Here is a 17,045-nt window from a genome sequence, read left to right as displayed (position 1 = left end):
ATTAATATACATACTCGCTATATAGAGTTTCAGGTGTGGGTGGGGCCAACATTATATCCAGAGTTCCAGGTGTGGGGTGAGTTCCAGATGTTGTTGCGGCTGACATTATATCCAGAATTTCAAGTGTGGGATGGGCAGGGGTAGCATCGACAGGAGCAAATGTGCTGTAAAAAGAAAGAAAATGAAAAAAAAATAACATAATAAAAATAATTGACTTAATCGATTTAATTGATGGCTTAGAGTAAGCCAAAGAAGAAAGAAGAAGGGGACATGAGATCAAAAGTGATCTGGTAAATATGAATTAAAACAATTATTTGAATTAATATGCATACTCGCTATATAGCAGTTCATCCACCAATGCCTCTTCTTCTGGAGTTAGATTGTAATCTCCAGGGGTGTTATCTCCAAAACTGGGGAAAAGAAAAAATAAGATTGAAAATGATACAATTACTGCAAGGGAAAGAAGAAAAAATATGATTAATCCGATTTAACAATTATAACAGTTATAATCATTATCATGTTGAAACTTGATTAAATGTGTGTTTACTTACTTTGTAGCAATTTCAGTTTCCTCATCAGGAGTTAAGGTTAGATCAATAACATCCATTCTGACAGGAAAGTGAAGGGTCCAGAGAAAAATCATCATATAAATATACAAGGAAGGTCACACAAATTTGATTGGTTAAAAAAAAAATCATAAAAATCATCAAAAACCAGTTTATAAAAAAAAAATATTGTGAAATATTTTTTAGGTCATTTATATATAAATATTACACAAATATTGTATTCTATTCTAGACATCACAGCATTTTTGATTGGTTAAAACATCATTTGGTAAAAAAAAATGTCATAAAACCAGTTTTTAATACACTTTCAAAAAAAACCTGAAAGGTTGATGGAACCTATCATCCTTGATCCAATTATAACGGAGCCTAGGACATATGTACCGTACGTGTGTACACAACTTATGAAAAGGGAGACAACTCTTGGAGACGGAGTAATATCTTTTAAAATATTAAATCCAAGAAAGAAATTATTATTCAATAAACATGTCACTTTTCTTGATCATTTTCAATATTACATTTTTTCAAAAGATAATGATACATATATCACCGCTGAATAAAGCAAAGGAGTTTTTTTTTTTGTACGAAACTAAGATCCTAAAATAGAAGGGTACAAAGTACATCTGTCAAGAAGAAGAAGAAATGGCGGGGGATCTTCTGACCGTGTTAGGCATCTGTCTAATTCTTGGGGTAGTCACAGCATCAGAATGCAAAACTTATGAACGATGTTGCAGAACGAGAGAGACAACGTCTAACAAGGATATCGACGTTATGTGCACATCAGAGTCTTGCTCATGTGTGCGTTTTGCGCTCCCCCCAAACATCGAGACGATCCATTTATCGGTGGAGGAAGGCTACTCATATGTGAAAATCAAAGTGGATGGCCTACAAAAGGTCTACATATATTCAGACCTGCAAGACCCTATCGAATGTATGTATGATGCCTATTGTCTACATGAAATGGGGCAGAGGACAAGCTAATTGTAAGTAAACAAGAGGTCCATGGGTCTTAACGGTCACACGAGTTCAGGTACAGAACGAAGCAAAGACATATAAAACAATGTATGGGCTCCACCAAGCCCTTGAAGTCGCTCAGTAATTTTATAAATTTGTCTTTTTAATCTATGAAGAGTATCTGGGGAGGGGTGAGGGTCATATAATTCACAATTGTGATTGATCTTATGCCTTAGAAGGTTTGTGCAAGATTTCATTGAAATTTGCTTCAGCAGATTTGGACAAGAGGTCAAAAATGTAAATTGTTTTATGGACATGTGACATAACACATGACAGGGTAATTAGAATAGGTCACCAGAGACATCATCCCAGGTGACCTAAAATCAATATTTTCCAAAAATCATAACTTTTAAAATAATGTAACACATATATATACATTTTTTGTTTGTTTTTGTTGTTTATGTTTCACATTTGAATACTTAAAAATTATCAACCCTATCAGACATCTTCACCAGTAATGATATTTCACCTTTTTTCAATGTTCAATCTTTATTCACAGGCACATATGGAACAGATAGTACTGTAACAGGGAATGCAGTGACCACATCTAGGACCACTGTATCAAGGAAAGTCTATAGGACCACTCTTAAGGCCACCATCATGTCAACCAACCCTATGTATACTGCCATAATGTCAGGGATAGCTCACAGGACCACCACTAAGGCCACAGTCATGTCAACCAATCCTATGTCTACCAACATAATGTCAGGGACAGTTCACAGGAACACCCCTAAGGTCATGTCGTCTACCACCACAATGTCAAGGACAGTCTATAGGACCACTTCTAAGGCCACAGTAACATCCAAGGACTCCCCAAGGGCCGACCCCTCCTCTAATACCATCACTACGGGGACAGCCCATAGGACCACTTCTAAGGCCATAGTAACATCCAAGGACTCCCCAAGGGCCGACCCCTCCTCTAATACCATCACTACGGGGACAGCCCATAGGACCACTTCTAAGGCCATAGTAACATCAAGGGTATCCCCCAGGGCCGACCCCTCATCTAATACAATCACTACGGGGACAGCCCATAGGACCACTTCTAAGGCCACAGTAACATCAAGGGTATCCTCCAGGACCAACCCCACATCTATGATTGATATGTCCAACATGGTTTCATCATCAGAGATCACTACTGAAGCAACTTTTAATCTAGGTAATAAAAACAAGACATATAAACATTTATGGTTTGTATTGATGATTCCCATGACATTTTTTATAATATACATATACATTGTACTCAGAAGACAGAAAAAATAAAAGATAGTGTAAATCATGGTATACATATGTCAAATTTACAGAACAGAAGCTCTGAATGTGAAAATATGGTAAGTGCTGATGAGGATGAAATATAGTATTAAAGGGACTATAACCTTAGATTGCATGCTCATTAAACAGCGGCCTTGAGTTGAGCGTTCGCCCCTGTGAGGAAGGCTCTGGGTTCTGTCCCCTGGCCGAGACACACCAAAGTCTATAAAAGTGGTAGTTTCTGCTCCTGCTTAGCGTTCAGCATACAGGGAGTGGGACGACTGGTTCGCCCGTTGTCAGTATAATGTGACCGGGTGGGGTGTGTTGCTTGGTGTCTTCGGCGGCATGCTTCAGTGATATAGCACTATAAAAAGGGCAACAGTTCCACTATACAAGAAGACACAACACGAACATACCGCAGTCTCCCAGTACACTCACCTCACACAACATACACGCAGCACACCGCATACATGGGAGGCCGTCCTTACATGACCATAGCTGTTGATAGGACGTTAATAAATCAAACAAACAAACAAACAAAACATGCTCATTAAACAGCGATTCCGTCTTACAAATAGTGAAATGGGTTTAAGATATAGTGATACACAGGCCTATGCAGTAAAAAATGCTCTATAAATATATGTTTATGGTTTTAAAAACACTGTTTACCTCAGATGGTGTTTGTTTACAATACTTCATGGAGAAAGCCAAATTGAGGACACAGATACAGGTGTCCAGCGTGCAGTCACGGGTCAGGGCGCTGCACGTACACATGTAGGTGTAAGCTGTCAGTATAAACAAAGACACATGTGGAGGATTATGCTTGTCCCTCTATGCTATGTGTGTTTCTAACTTGAAAATATGATTGGATTTTGTATCATCAATATTGAGTTTTACAATGTAACAGATCAACGGGCTATAAGTTTTGTTTTCTTGAACGAGACATTACACAACTCTACATACCAGGTATGGCTTTAACTAACAATAACAGTTGCGGGGTCCAAAGAGGGGTGATATTCGGCTTAAGCATGCGCAGTGTTCTGCTTATGAGTGGTAATTATGCATTCGTGTAGGGCCTACCGAATTGTTTTGTTACTGTTTTGCATTGATTCCTTTATTTACAATATATGGTTGCAGACACTTTTAATTTTCGTAATTATGAACAAATCTTAATTTTATGATATATTTTAGGAAAAAAATATGCCTGCTAATCTTTTCGATCAGTGATATCTAAGGTTATAGTCACTTTAATACATATAAATCAATCAGTTTTACACAATCATGATCCAACTTCTAATTATTATGATGATGATAAAGTTTTAAGACAGAATGACACATTCATGTTAAAGAGATGACAGTCTTTTTATGATAAGAATATATTCAAATATTTCATTCTTCATTTCCATCACCAATATAATTATTAATAGAGTTTATAATCCTAACATTTCAATGATTCATTATTTCAGTTGTCATAGCAATCATGACAATACTTGGTGTGATCATCACAGCCCTTGCACTGGTAATAGCAGTCCAACGCATGTTTATCAAATCCCTAAAGAACCCCAATGTTTCCATGATACCTCTACACCCATTTGCTGATCCGAGTGCGCCACCCCTCACCTCAACACCAACCCCAAATTTGATGACCTTGTAAGAGAACTGGATTCAATGTCCATTGAAGAATATTCATTTGAAGAAGTGGAGTTGCGAACACCACACCCAATGACATTAAGATCTCAGAAAGGTGTGACAGAAGTATAAACCATGACATTATGCTCACAGAAATTAGTTATCCATGAGTAGTAGTTAGCAAGTCATTATCATATTTTTTATTTTTTTTTTAAACCTTTTTAATCCATTTGCTCATTTTTTGCATTAGAAAATCTTGTATTTGTTTAAAGTGTCACATGTGTCAATATATTTTGAAAACCAGTGAACTACCTGTAAGAAGCAAAACATGATATTGTTTTAACCCCAGAATTTGTTCATTTTTGCATTAGACAATTTTGTATTTGTTTTAACTGTCACATGTGCCAATATCTTTTGAAACCTTTGAACTACCTCTCAGAATCAAAACCATTATATTGTTGACAAAATGTGTTTAAGAAGATGAACAGCAGAAAATCAAAACAAGATTTTTTAAAATTCTTCAAGTTTATCCCAAAAAAATCTTATGTTAAGTTGTTAGCATTATATACATCATATGTTTTTTTTAAAGTCATATGTGCCTATAAAGAAAATGATGGTGCTGATCATGAAAAGAGTAGTCTATTTTGTTGAGTAAAAAAGTTAAAAAAAAACTAGCATCGTTCACACCCTAAGATGTAATCGCACTAAAAACAGTGATCATGTTGGCTTTTGTGCGATTGCATTTGTAAGACTGTGTCAGGTGGTAGAGATTAGTTCCGCTCGAGTGATCTCACAATGCATGTGAGAGTCGGGAAAATGTTTATGTAAGTTTTAATTGCTAATCTCTGATGCTTGTTGGTAAAATATAACTCAGGATAATTGCTAAACAATTAACAATTAATTTCTCTACATTTGTTACAGATTGAAACAGCTTTTTAAGTGCCGTTTTACGGAAGAATTATGAAAAAGAAATCGGCATTTTCGTCGATCTAGTAGTCCAAAAATATCACTTAGAATTGTTAAGCTGTTCTGATTAAAACCCTTTATCAAGTGTTAGAAAAGATAATCAAAAGGGTAATGAGTATATATATATATAATTTATTTCAACCTTCAACAGGCATGACCATAGAACCCACAGACCCTGGGACAACGACACGGGGAACCCCTGGGGCAACGACACTGGGAGACCCCGGTGCAATGACAAGAGGGAGCCCCGGAGGGAGACCCTGCGACAACGACACGGGGAGCCCCCAGTACAACGACAGAGGGAGCTTCAATGACAACAACACAGGGAGCCCCTTTGACAAGGACAGAAGGAATGCCAGGAGCAGCATGTATGTACCCCTGTTGCCGGAAGTGACGTCACAAATAGATAGCGGAAGTGACGTCATAGATAGTATTTCACAATGAGATGCAATCACACGCAATCAAATATTTCAAAATATGATGCAATCAAAAAATAGTGCCAGAAGTGACGTCACAAATAGTATTTCACAGTTTGACGCAATCACAATAATTGCAATATCAGCAATATTTCACAAAATGATCGGCAAGAGATTCCCGTAACGTCAACATATGATATTTCACAAAAATGTTTCATATTATGATGTAATACAGTATTTCACAATGCCGGAAGTGACGTCACAGATAGTATTTCACAATAAGATGCAATCACAATAATTGCAAAATTAGCCATATTTCGTATTATGATGTAATACCATAATTTAACAACAAGTGACGTCACAATCAAAATAGTTGCAATATCAGCAAATTGACGTCACAGATATATTTCACAATATGATGCAATCACAGTGATTGCAAAATCAGCAATAATTTAACAAAAAAATGACATCCTTGAATCAGAGAAAAAAATCAATTGATGTCATATGTGCGTGCAAAGATTCAACTGTAATACTTAAATCATATATGCAGCTGATGTCAAAGATTACAAAAAGAAAACAAAAACAAAGCTTTACATTATTGAAATATACATTTTAATTAAAATATTTGTTCAATTTATATATACATTTGTATAGAGAAGTTAAATAGATATTATTGTATCATTCTGTATTCTGACTAGACATAAATGATCGCAAATCCCTCTGCATTATCACGAACTCCTCTTTCTTGGCCTTTAGATAGTCTAAATCCTTGTCAATTTCGTTAATTTCTGATTGAAGAGTATCTTCAAAATGGTGTAAAAAAGTATTCGATGATAGTAATAATTGTACATAATATCCATCGGTCAACACACATGATGCACTAGGACATGGTTGCACGTAATGTTCATCTATTGTTTCATCCGCTGAATAAAGAAGAATATCCTCCTCTTCAGATGCCAGGTCACAGGTTTCGTCTGACCTGTAAAAAGTGATGAAGGTGTTAGTTAGATATTAAAAAGAGAGACATCTATATACATATAAAATATTGATTAAAATAATTAAATGCCCTTGCGACAGAAATAAATAGCATATATTTTTAAATATGTAGGATTAGTATTAATCCGAATTATGTACGATGTCACAAGATGAAATGTAGAATAGCAAATATAATGAAAATGAATCAAACTTACTCTGAATCTAGTTGTAAACCACGATCTTCCTCTTCATCTAATAGATCTATACATTGTTTATAACTGAAAAAGATATGTAGAATTGCACATATATATTTTGTATGAAATGATGAATTGGGAAGTTGTATAAAAATTGATTTGAAATATCAAGGATTGATTTGGGGGAAAGGTTTATAGATGATTATATATTTTATGAAATTTGCGTAAAAAAAGGATAAAAAATCAGCTGTTATATTGATAAAAGTCTTTATATTAATATATATATATATAAATATAGGGTCTCGTAATTAATAGCGACGGTATAGTCCAATATGTTAGCTGGATGCATATTACTAAAAATAGTTAGGATGATGTAGTAATATCACCAATACACACAAGTTATATGTAACATATATATATAACGTTTTACTTACTCATCCTGAGTTAAGTCTATGAAGTTCTCCATTTTTTCGAATACAAGTTGGAATCCCTCTAAGAAAAATTTTTCAAAGTGTGTTTGTATGAGTCTTGTAAACTGCTTCTTATATAGGTACAGTTTTTGTACGATTAAAATAATCAATTACAAAGACTACTCGGCTTTACTTTAATGAACTGATAAGAATTTTTTTCAAAATTATCTTTAATGAAAATGTGTCAAGTAGAAGACCTATTATTGATAAGTTATAACTGTCCATCTTTTTCAATAAAGCCTAATATTTGACAACATTGATAATGATGGTTCAATATACCATTCATTTCACATCGGATATCTTAAACAGTTAACGTACCATGTACTAGATTTAACGAAAGTGATATATTTCTGACAGATGAGCAATTACTGACGTCAAATACTTAAAAGCGTTCATCATCTTATCATACTTTGATCGTTACGTAGTTGTCTTGCTCAAAAACGACAGAAGGATGAGGCCAGGTTAGACTGGCTTGAAGCATATGTATATAGGTCAGTTCTAAAATTTATGATCAAATCCTATTATGATTATAGATCTAGATATATTTTTCCATTGGGAGAAGAACGCCCTGTTTTATTTAGGGGCTAATGATGTGCTTTTGTGATACACAAAACTTTTATAACCATTATTATTTTGGAAGGGTGTTTCGCTCATGATGTATCGGTCATATTACAGATTCAATGACCTGCAAATATCTACTTTACCACCCCTTTTCTCCTAAAGTGCTTTTTGGAAAATACACCTCATACCTTTTCAAATAGTACATTCTTAAAAGATATCGTGCATGGTAATATTATATTTATACATCATACACGCTAATTATAAACGTACATAATTGGTGTTGTGTACATATATTACATTAACAGATGAAAGGGAGAGAACTGCTAGAAACATTAAGAAATAATTTTTTAAACAGTACACACTGTACTTTTCTCCTTTTTTCCAATATCTCGCTGATATCAATATATTTCTTATATTTTTTCTTATTTAGATATTGATAGATATCTCAAACGTAGTGTGATTTACACACTATGCGACTTTTTTTTGTACGAAACTGAAGCTTCACATCATATCCTATACTCCAAAAATATTTGCGCACTTTGGAAGATAAAATGTAGACACAAATCATTTTGACATTAGGCCTACTTCTCATCCACATAACCTCCGCCAATCTGATTGAAATACATATCCTTATAACCACTCCGCTCTATAGAGGATCTGAGAAAATCCGATTAAGGGTCATGTTCGGATGACCTTTATACCACGTGTAATTCAGATCAAATGAATTTTCTGCACGTTGCTCTGTCAATTGACAACGCCATTTCGCCCAAATATATAAAGATGATTAGCTTTATTGTGCTCTTTGGGCGAGATGACTACGTACACGAAAATAATTCGAACAGGTTTTCAAACTATTTCGTCCCCTGAAATTCACTGTCAAAATTTTCCCAGCAGCAATTTGATTGGCCATTTACAAAGGTCACCTGGACATGACCCCTAATGGGATTTTCTCAGATCCTCTTATCTAACGTAGTGATAATAAGGATCTGTATTTTAATCAGATTGTCCCGCCTGTGGGAACTATGACATTCGTTGCTGCGATGTACGTGAAACATCATCTAACACCGATTTGGATGTCATGTGCTGGATATCACGATGCATATGTGCGTTGTTCAATTGATCAGAATCGTACAAAACGATCCATATAACTTTACAGGAAGATTACATGGAGATCGAGGTAGTGGGCGATCAGGGGATGTACATCTACTCGGATCTCCAAGACCCTCCTGAATACACAAGACCAGTCATTTATATGAAATGGAGCAAGGGAAAGCGGAATTGTAAGAAACTAGTCATTGTTTCCATAAAAAATTATAACCGATCGCGATACAGGGATCATTTTGGCTGAAAAATGCATGGGTCATTTTCCAGAATTTGACAATTCTAAGGGGCTTTGCACAAAGAAATATAAAGAAATTTCCTGAAATATATGGGCCATTTTAAAAATTATGGGGACCAATGGCCACAGGGCTCTCTCTAAATGATCCCTGCCGATATATATATATATATTATACAGGTTGGGGACACCAAGGTCGACTGGTCCATCCCAGAGTTCTGTGTCAGAGGAATCAGTGGACACATCAAATGGGACAACCATAACACAAGGTGATACATATACCAAACTAGGTCCTGTTCTACTATTACTTACTATTATTTTAGCAATAGCGATATACATGTCCAGGAGACATAAAAAATAAAGATTTCATACTTCCTTTAAAAAATGATAATCCTTTGGTAGACAAGAGTGTAACTTATAATAATCAATCAATCTATGATAATGAAATTTAATATTATTTATAAATATTTAGTGATTAGAATGGCTGATGTTGGAATATAGTTTTATATGGAATAAGTCATCCCTGAGCACTATAAAGAGACTATAAAAATCATAACACAGTCAGTTAGTTAGTTTTACAATATTATCATGATACAGTGTCCTTTTTATGTATGCTCCTTACTAGTAGTATAGCCCTACACCCGTAACCCCGGACGCTATAATCTACCTGTGGTTGCTAAGGAAAACCACGTGACCGGAAATGACCGGAAATCAACACATTTTGATATACGGGTGGGGATTTAAGAGATGGACTAAGTAGGGTACAATAGAGATGATGGAGCATGAGAAGTCGAGAGATGTCTAATTGCGAATTTTGGATGGACGATTGATTGTAAAACGCCCCGACGCAGGGAGGTACCGAACTGATCGATGATTTCGTATTGATGACGTTAGGAGAAGCGATAACGTATATAAGTTAACAGTTATGAAAAAAAATATTTAAAAAAATAAACATAGATATTCCGTAACCCCGGACACGTAAATCTACCTGTGGTTGCTAAGGAAAACCACATGACCGGAAATCAGATATACAGATAAGGGACCTAAGCAGGGGAGTAGGGGATTAAAGTGCCGACTGATTTCGCCTGCTGGGTTAATTCCTTGTTAGAAAAGCTTGATACAATAGAGAAGATGGAGCGTAACAGTACCGTAGGGCGACGAGGATGCAGCGCGTGATGGGAGTAGAGGATTTTTTACGGGTGATTGGTTGTAAAACGACCCGACGATAGACATAGACGTAGAGAGATATTCCGGGTCCTGTTATAAGGTACCGAGGGTTGGTTATCGATTGGAGATGTGTCCCACGGATGATTGATTGTAAAACGACCCGACGCAGGGAGGTACCGAACTGATCGATAATTTTGTATTGATGACGTAAAGAGAAGCGTTAACGTATATAATTATAGTTATGCAAAAATAGTAATGCTTGTGTTACGGGTTTTGGGAATCGACATGGATGACCCTATCGCTCGAGATAAGTGATCCATAATAAGGGATTTTGTATGGATGATCGGTTGTAAAGTAAACATAGAGATGTTCCGGGTTGGTATTGTTTACGGGTGATTGGTTTTCAGGTCGAGTATTGAGCTGTTCCTAACGACGGGATTATGTGGTTGTAAAAGTGTTTTACGGATGATTGTTGCTGAAAAGGTCCCAAGATGAGGTAGTAAATGTTTACATGTTGCTCAGCGGTATGTCCAGAGAGAATGATGTAATGTTTGAAACGCTATTCCAATTAGAACGATCTACATACCGCGCGAGCGGTCGGTTTGCAATGGATCGTGAAGAGGATCATACGGAATTGCGCTTTATGAGAATACACGTTTTTGTAACAGACGCCCAAGAGTCCATGCTTGGTTCGTTATTGGAGATATTGACAGACTTGTTCAATTTGATAGGGATACCGGTAGTGGCTACAAAGGTAGGGGTACCGGTAGTGGCTACGAAGGTTGGATTATAGTTGAGGTGTGAATTTTGATTGAAACCGAAGGCTATGAATGGCTGGGATTTTTCCTTAAGATAACCTAACGTGACACGGTAGATCTCATCACAACTGCTCTCGACTTCGGACAGTTCACAACAAAATTCAGTATGGCAAATTCTGCTTTGAAATCTATCGGAGACGATGTATTTGTGTATCTTGGCAACTACCAAGAGGAAGTGAGAATCAAGATAAAAAAGCTAAAGGAAGACGCAGAAGGAAGGAAAGAACAAGATGGACACAAAGGTAATTGAAATGTTAAACATGTATCTCTGTAGTTGCCTGTTGACTGAATATTTACCAGTTTTCATATCGAACATTTACCAGTTTCATTGAGAGTGATTTGATTCTATCTTACAGGTATCTCCCTGACGATAGAACAGTGGGAGAAACTCTGCATGGCGAAGAACGAAATTTCCGAGCATCTATCACTCGTACAGCACAAGGAGAGGAAACAAAGAGGGCGTGACGTTTATCACCAAACAGATTCGTTTCTGTGGATCGAATCAGGTCGGCGTTTATAAGCACTTTAGTAACACTGATTAACATCAGAGTGTATTTCATGGGAGACAGTGACCTACCGAACAATCCAACTAGGTACGGGATCACGCTGAAACCTAGTCAATGGTTTAATCTGCTGGACAAAATGGATGAAATAAACTCTGAAATAAGGCCGAATCGTGAGGAAGGGAAAAGGAAGCAGTTGCTTCTCGAATTGATAGCGGACAGGATGCTGGATATGGTAGATGAGGCATCAAAAGGGAAATGCGCCGGATGTAAAGTGGATCATCCCTCGCAGGTGAAGCACATGTCCGGTGGATGTTTATCGGAAATGGACGAAAAAATACTGCTCTTTTATGACGAATGCCGGGATAGATTAAAGGAAATGGACAATAAGGTGACCATTTTGCGTAAAGCATTAATGTTGACGGACACAAATGTTGAAGTTAAAATCTGGGGAGAACTACTAAGTCTAATGGAGACCGCCGACGACGAAATTAAGGCGACAATGACAAACCCACTGGAACAATGGGAATTTGTTATTAGGCATTAGTCTCGTTTGTTTGTATATCTGTATATAAAGTAGGGGAAAAAAAAGACCATTTCAAAGCTGTACATTTTTGGCGAGGGTCACCTCGCCATTGTGATCGTGGTTGCAAAATTCTCTTACAGTCAATTTCCTCAATATGATTGGCTTAGAAATTGCTCGCAGATACTAGCGCTCCTAGCGGCAGTGTATTCAACAACTTTGATTTTACCGGGAATTTTAAATAGCAAATTTTGAATATGAAAGTTACTGAAATAAGCGTATCTGTAATGTTAAAATAGGAATAGTAGATTACTGCTTTCATATCCTTACCATATACACTATCAAAATGATCTTAGATTGGAAAATTTTCACTTGAATTGTTTACAATGTTTCTAGACTTTTCGTCCCGAAAATGTTGCTTACAATGCATGAAGACGTTTCGTCCCGAAAATGCTTCGCTTCGCCCCACGCGTTTAGTCCCTACTAGTGACAATTATCCCGCAACGGTAAAAATGAAATCAATGTTTCACCCCAAACATCAAAATTGTTACAATAACGATTTTTGTATTTTGAATCATATTAGTTCGGGAGCAAAATAATTTCAAGACGAAATGGATATTTGTTTATCACGGCTGCGTTATGCCACATGTAACAGTTACGTGTAAATCCACAATGGAAGAAAGACAACTCTAAGAAAATTTAGGATAAACTTTGTCAAGGACGTACACTGGTAGCCCTGTTCTGTTAATTTTCGTTCTTAAACTGTTATTTTAACCATATTCGTGATTTTTGGCGAGGATCACCTCGCCATTGTGATCGTGGTTGCAAAATTCTCTTTCAGTCAATTTCCTCAATATGATTGGCTTAGAACTTGCTCGCAGATACTAGCGCTCCTAACGGCAGTGTATTCAACAACTTTGATTTTACCGGGAATTTTAAATAGCAAATTTTGAATATGAAAGTTACTGAAATAAGCGTATCTGTAATGTTGAAATAGGAGAAGTAGATAACTGCTTTCATATCCTTACCATATACACTATCCAAATGATCTTAGGTTGGAAAATTTTCACTTGAATTGTTTACAATGTATCTAGACTTTCCGTCCCGAAAATGTTGTTAACAATGCATGAAGACGTTTCGTCCCGAAAATGCTTCGCTTCGCCCCACGCGTTTTGGCCCTACTAGTGACAATTATCCCGCAACGGAAAAAATGAAATCAATGTTTCACCTCAAACATCAAAATTTTTACAATAATGATTTTTGTAATTTGAATCATATTAGTTCGGGAGCAAATAAATCTCAGGACGAAATGGAGATTTGTTTATCACGGCTGCGTTATGCCACATGTACGTGTAAATCCACAATGGAAGAAAGACAACTCTAAGAAAATTTAGGATAAACTTTGTAAACTGATCAAATAGCGCGTGAGAGACGATGAACATTTTCTAAATGTCCAAGCTGGCGTAATCTTCCAACTTACGGCAGTTAACAAGGTATGAATATTTACCACATCCATAACTATCGATAATTATATATATATATACATATTAAAGCACTATAGAGGTTGTCACTAAAAACATTTTAGCCACTTTCATCACATGTAGGCCTACAGGAGCTTGACGTTCTGATAATATACATGTATATAACGTATTCAGTAAACTACGTAATTAACGAAGTATTTTTGGTCCGAATGACAAAAATCATACATAAAATGTTCGTATAACTCGAAGTGAGATTTTTTTGGACTACTTCATTTGTAGATCGATGAAAATGCCGATTTCTTTTTCATAATTCTTCCGTAGAACGGCACTTAAAAAACTGTTTCAATCTACAACAAACGTGGAGAAAACGGTTAAATGTTTAGCAATTATCCTGAGTTATATTTTATCAACAATCATCATAGATTAGTAATTAAAACTTACATAAACATACTCCCGATTCTCACTTGCATTGTGTGATCACTCGAGCGGAACTAATCTCTACCACCTGGCACAGTCTTACAAAGGGGTGTTCTCTTAACGCCAACATATTTATCAACAACAGGTAGGTGTTGTTTTAGGAAACAATAGGAAGGCAATTATATACTGTTTCATATAAGCTGTCTTTATTTTCACCTGTAAAGTCACTTGAGATTTACCTGTATTTCAATCAGTATCATAGGTAACATTGGTGGGTTTTGGAATAAAAATTCCTTCAATATATTCCGTATTATATACAACGTAAATTATTAATCAAAGATAATCAGTGAATTAATTAATATGGAGCTACATGTGGATTATTAAGAACGATGCATTTTGAGTTCCAGGTGAAATATTTTTTTACAAATCATATCTCAATTTTATCAGAAAAACAGGTTTCTTGATCAGTGTATATTCTAATGTAACAGTATTCTGTTTTGACATAGGAGTTCCAGTAGGGCTACCATTCTTAGAGAGCCAACTTTCATTTCTTGTGACCGTGCATAGTTGCGCATGATTTCTCTTATCGCATAGACGTACACCGTGAAGTATTTGGTTAGAAAATGAGTGGAAAAAACAATATCACAAAAGTTTAAATTAATATTGTCGGAAATTTTGACCTGTTGATTATAGTTTAAGTTGGTAATCTATTGAAGCCGACACAAACACACATTATGATGTTTTATAAACATTGGTAATAATATATCATTGGGGTTTAATGCTCTATATGTATTTTTGATACAAAATATTTTTAGAAGTCACTTAATAATGTAAAAATACTAAATGAAATGAGATTGAAGACTGTTACTTAGGGTCTTAACCATATTCATTTTAATACACATTATAGATGTTAATGTTGCAATACTGGCAAAATTATTTCAAGTCCATATGTTGAAGGTCTTGTAATTCTCAAAATGTTGCAAACTTTTAGTGCTCAGAATACCAAATTAACAGTTTTCTATTTTTTCTGTTTAAAGATTATTGTACATACACCAATTTGTATCTAGTAACAATGTTTGACCGAAATTCAACCATAGGAAAGAAATTTATATGTTATTTCTAACATGCACAAAAATATATAATTTTACTGCGCTGTTAACGGACAACAGTTTAATAATTGGGTGCTCTTTTGCTATAATGATATACAAATGTACATGTACATTTACATTATAATGTAACATCACGCTGATCTAGAAATACCACCTTAGGATAAGAAAGCAGGAAAATTATATAATTATGATAAATGATGCATCCTAATGCAACTTTCAAAATATATTGTATGTTCTGTTAACTTAAAAAGGTCAGTCAAGTACAAGTAAAATTTGGAAATCATATTTGACATAAATTCACTTACTCTTTGGTAGGTTATTAACGCAGATGTTACATGTACATGTACTATATATGTATATAAGGTCACTTAACAGACATATATGGAAGACCTTGTGGAAATATATCACTTTTCAACAGGCAAAAGGCTTATATTATTTCAAACTTTTAATCAAATTAGTGTTACACTAAGTTGAAACTGGATAATTCCTTTTTGGATTTTTTCTTTGATATCACTGAATGGTAAAGTTACTTCCATGTGAAATAAGTTTCAAAGAATTTTGCTTGATTTTAGTATCAATCTATTGAAAATCTAATGAGATTTATACCAGAGATTTTAGATATATCAAGGAAATCTTTAAAATTCTTGAAATAAAATCATTGTGAATTTAATTTAATTTCATTCATAGATTCTATTGTCATATTTTCATAGATATTAACAGAAACATATATTATGTATATATGTATCTGATGTTAAAGATGCTCCACCGCCAACAGAGCATAAATCATATTCATCACTTGAACAATAATTGGTGTTTAATCGTGTATATATATGCCTAATTCACACAAAAAATAACATAAATTTTTTTTTTGCCTTCAGTGCATGCCCAATCATTATTTCATTCTATATAAGATATAGTGCCACGGAATTTTTTCGGGATGCAATTAATTATTTTTCATATTTTTAACTTGAAGTAAAATTAGAAGCTCAAACTTTTCAATGGTGGTAATGGTGTAAAGTACGTAACTTTTGTGACTGAAGAAAAATATTAAATCGTCTGCTCCTGTTTTGGATAGTGAAAAAATACCATTTGTCAGCGGTGGAGCATCTTTAAATATGAACACTTATTGAAATGAAAATTAATCAATATACACTTAGATAAGTATCAACACAGGTAACTTTTACAGGTAAATTTACCTGTGGCATTGGGTCTGCCTTTAGGAAAAAGACTATAACCACTGTCACAACAAACTACCCTACAGCTAAATCCAAAATGTTGGCGTTCAGAGATACACCCCTTACAAATGCAATCACACAAAAGCCTACACGATCACTGTTTTTAGTGCGATTACATCTTTGAGTATGAACAATACTAGTTCTTTGAACTTTTTACTCGGCAAAATAAACTTATCACCGTGCCCATGCACACATGCATATGCATATACTTATACTTCTGTGTGCACATTATCAGATACATTATATGACAACTGCTGTATTACAATCAATTTATGAAGGACAAAACTCCAAAGAACAGGAGGACTAAATAACAACAGAAAATAAATTTCAATAATATTTACTCTAAACTGGTATTGTTATTTATAAAAAAAAAATGTTTAATTATATGATATTAGCCTTTTCGGTAATTACTCTGTT

The 17,045-nt window shown here is 35.1% G+C and overlaps 1 protein-coding gene across 1 annotated transcript; it reads left to right on the top strand.

Moving 5' to 3' along the window:
- The first annotated feature begins 1,205 nt into the window (after positions 1 to 1,205).
- Positions 1,206 to 5,867, top strand: LOC138305780 (uncharacterized). Its single transcript, XM_069246050.1, has 3 exons — positions 1,206 to 1,494; positions 2,077 to 2,736; positions 5,575 to 5,867. Exons 1-3 carry the CDS (start codon positions 1,206 to 1,208, stop codon positions 5,865 to 5,867), a joined length of 1,242 nt encoding a protein of 413 aa, XP_069102151.1.
- The last annotated feature ends 11,178 nt before the right edge of the window (positions 5,868 to 17,045 follow it).

This window comes from Argopecten irradians, chromosome 13, assembly GCF_041381155.1.
Source record: "Argopecten irradians isolate NY chromosome 13, Ai_NY, whole genome shotgun sequence".
Lineage (NCBI taxonomy): Eukaryota > Metazoa > Mollusca > Bivalvia > Pectinida > Pectinidae > Argopecten > Argopecten irradians.
This window is presented reverse-complemented; position numbering and strand designations above follow the sequence as displayed.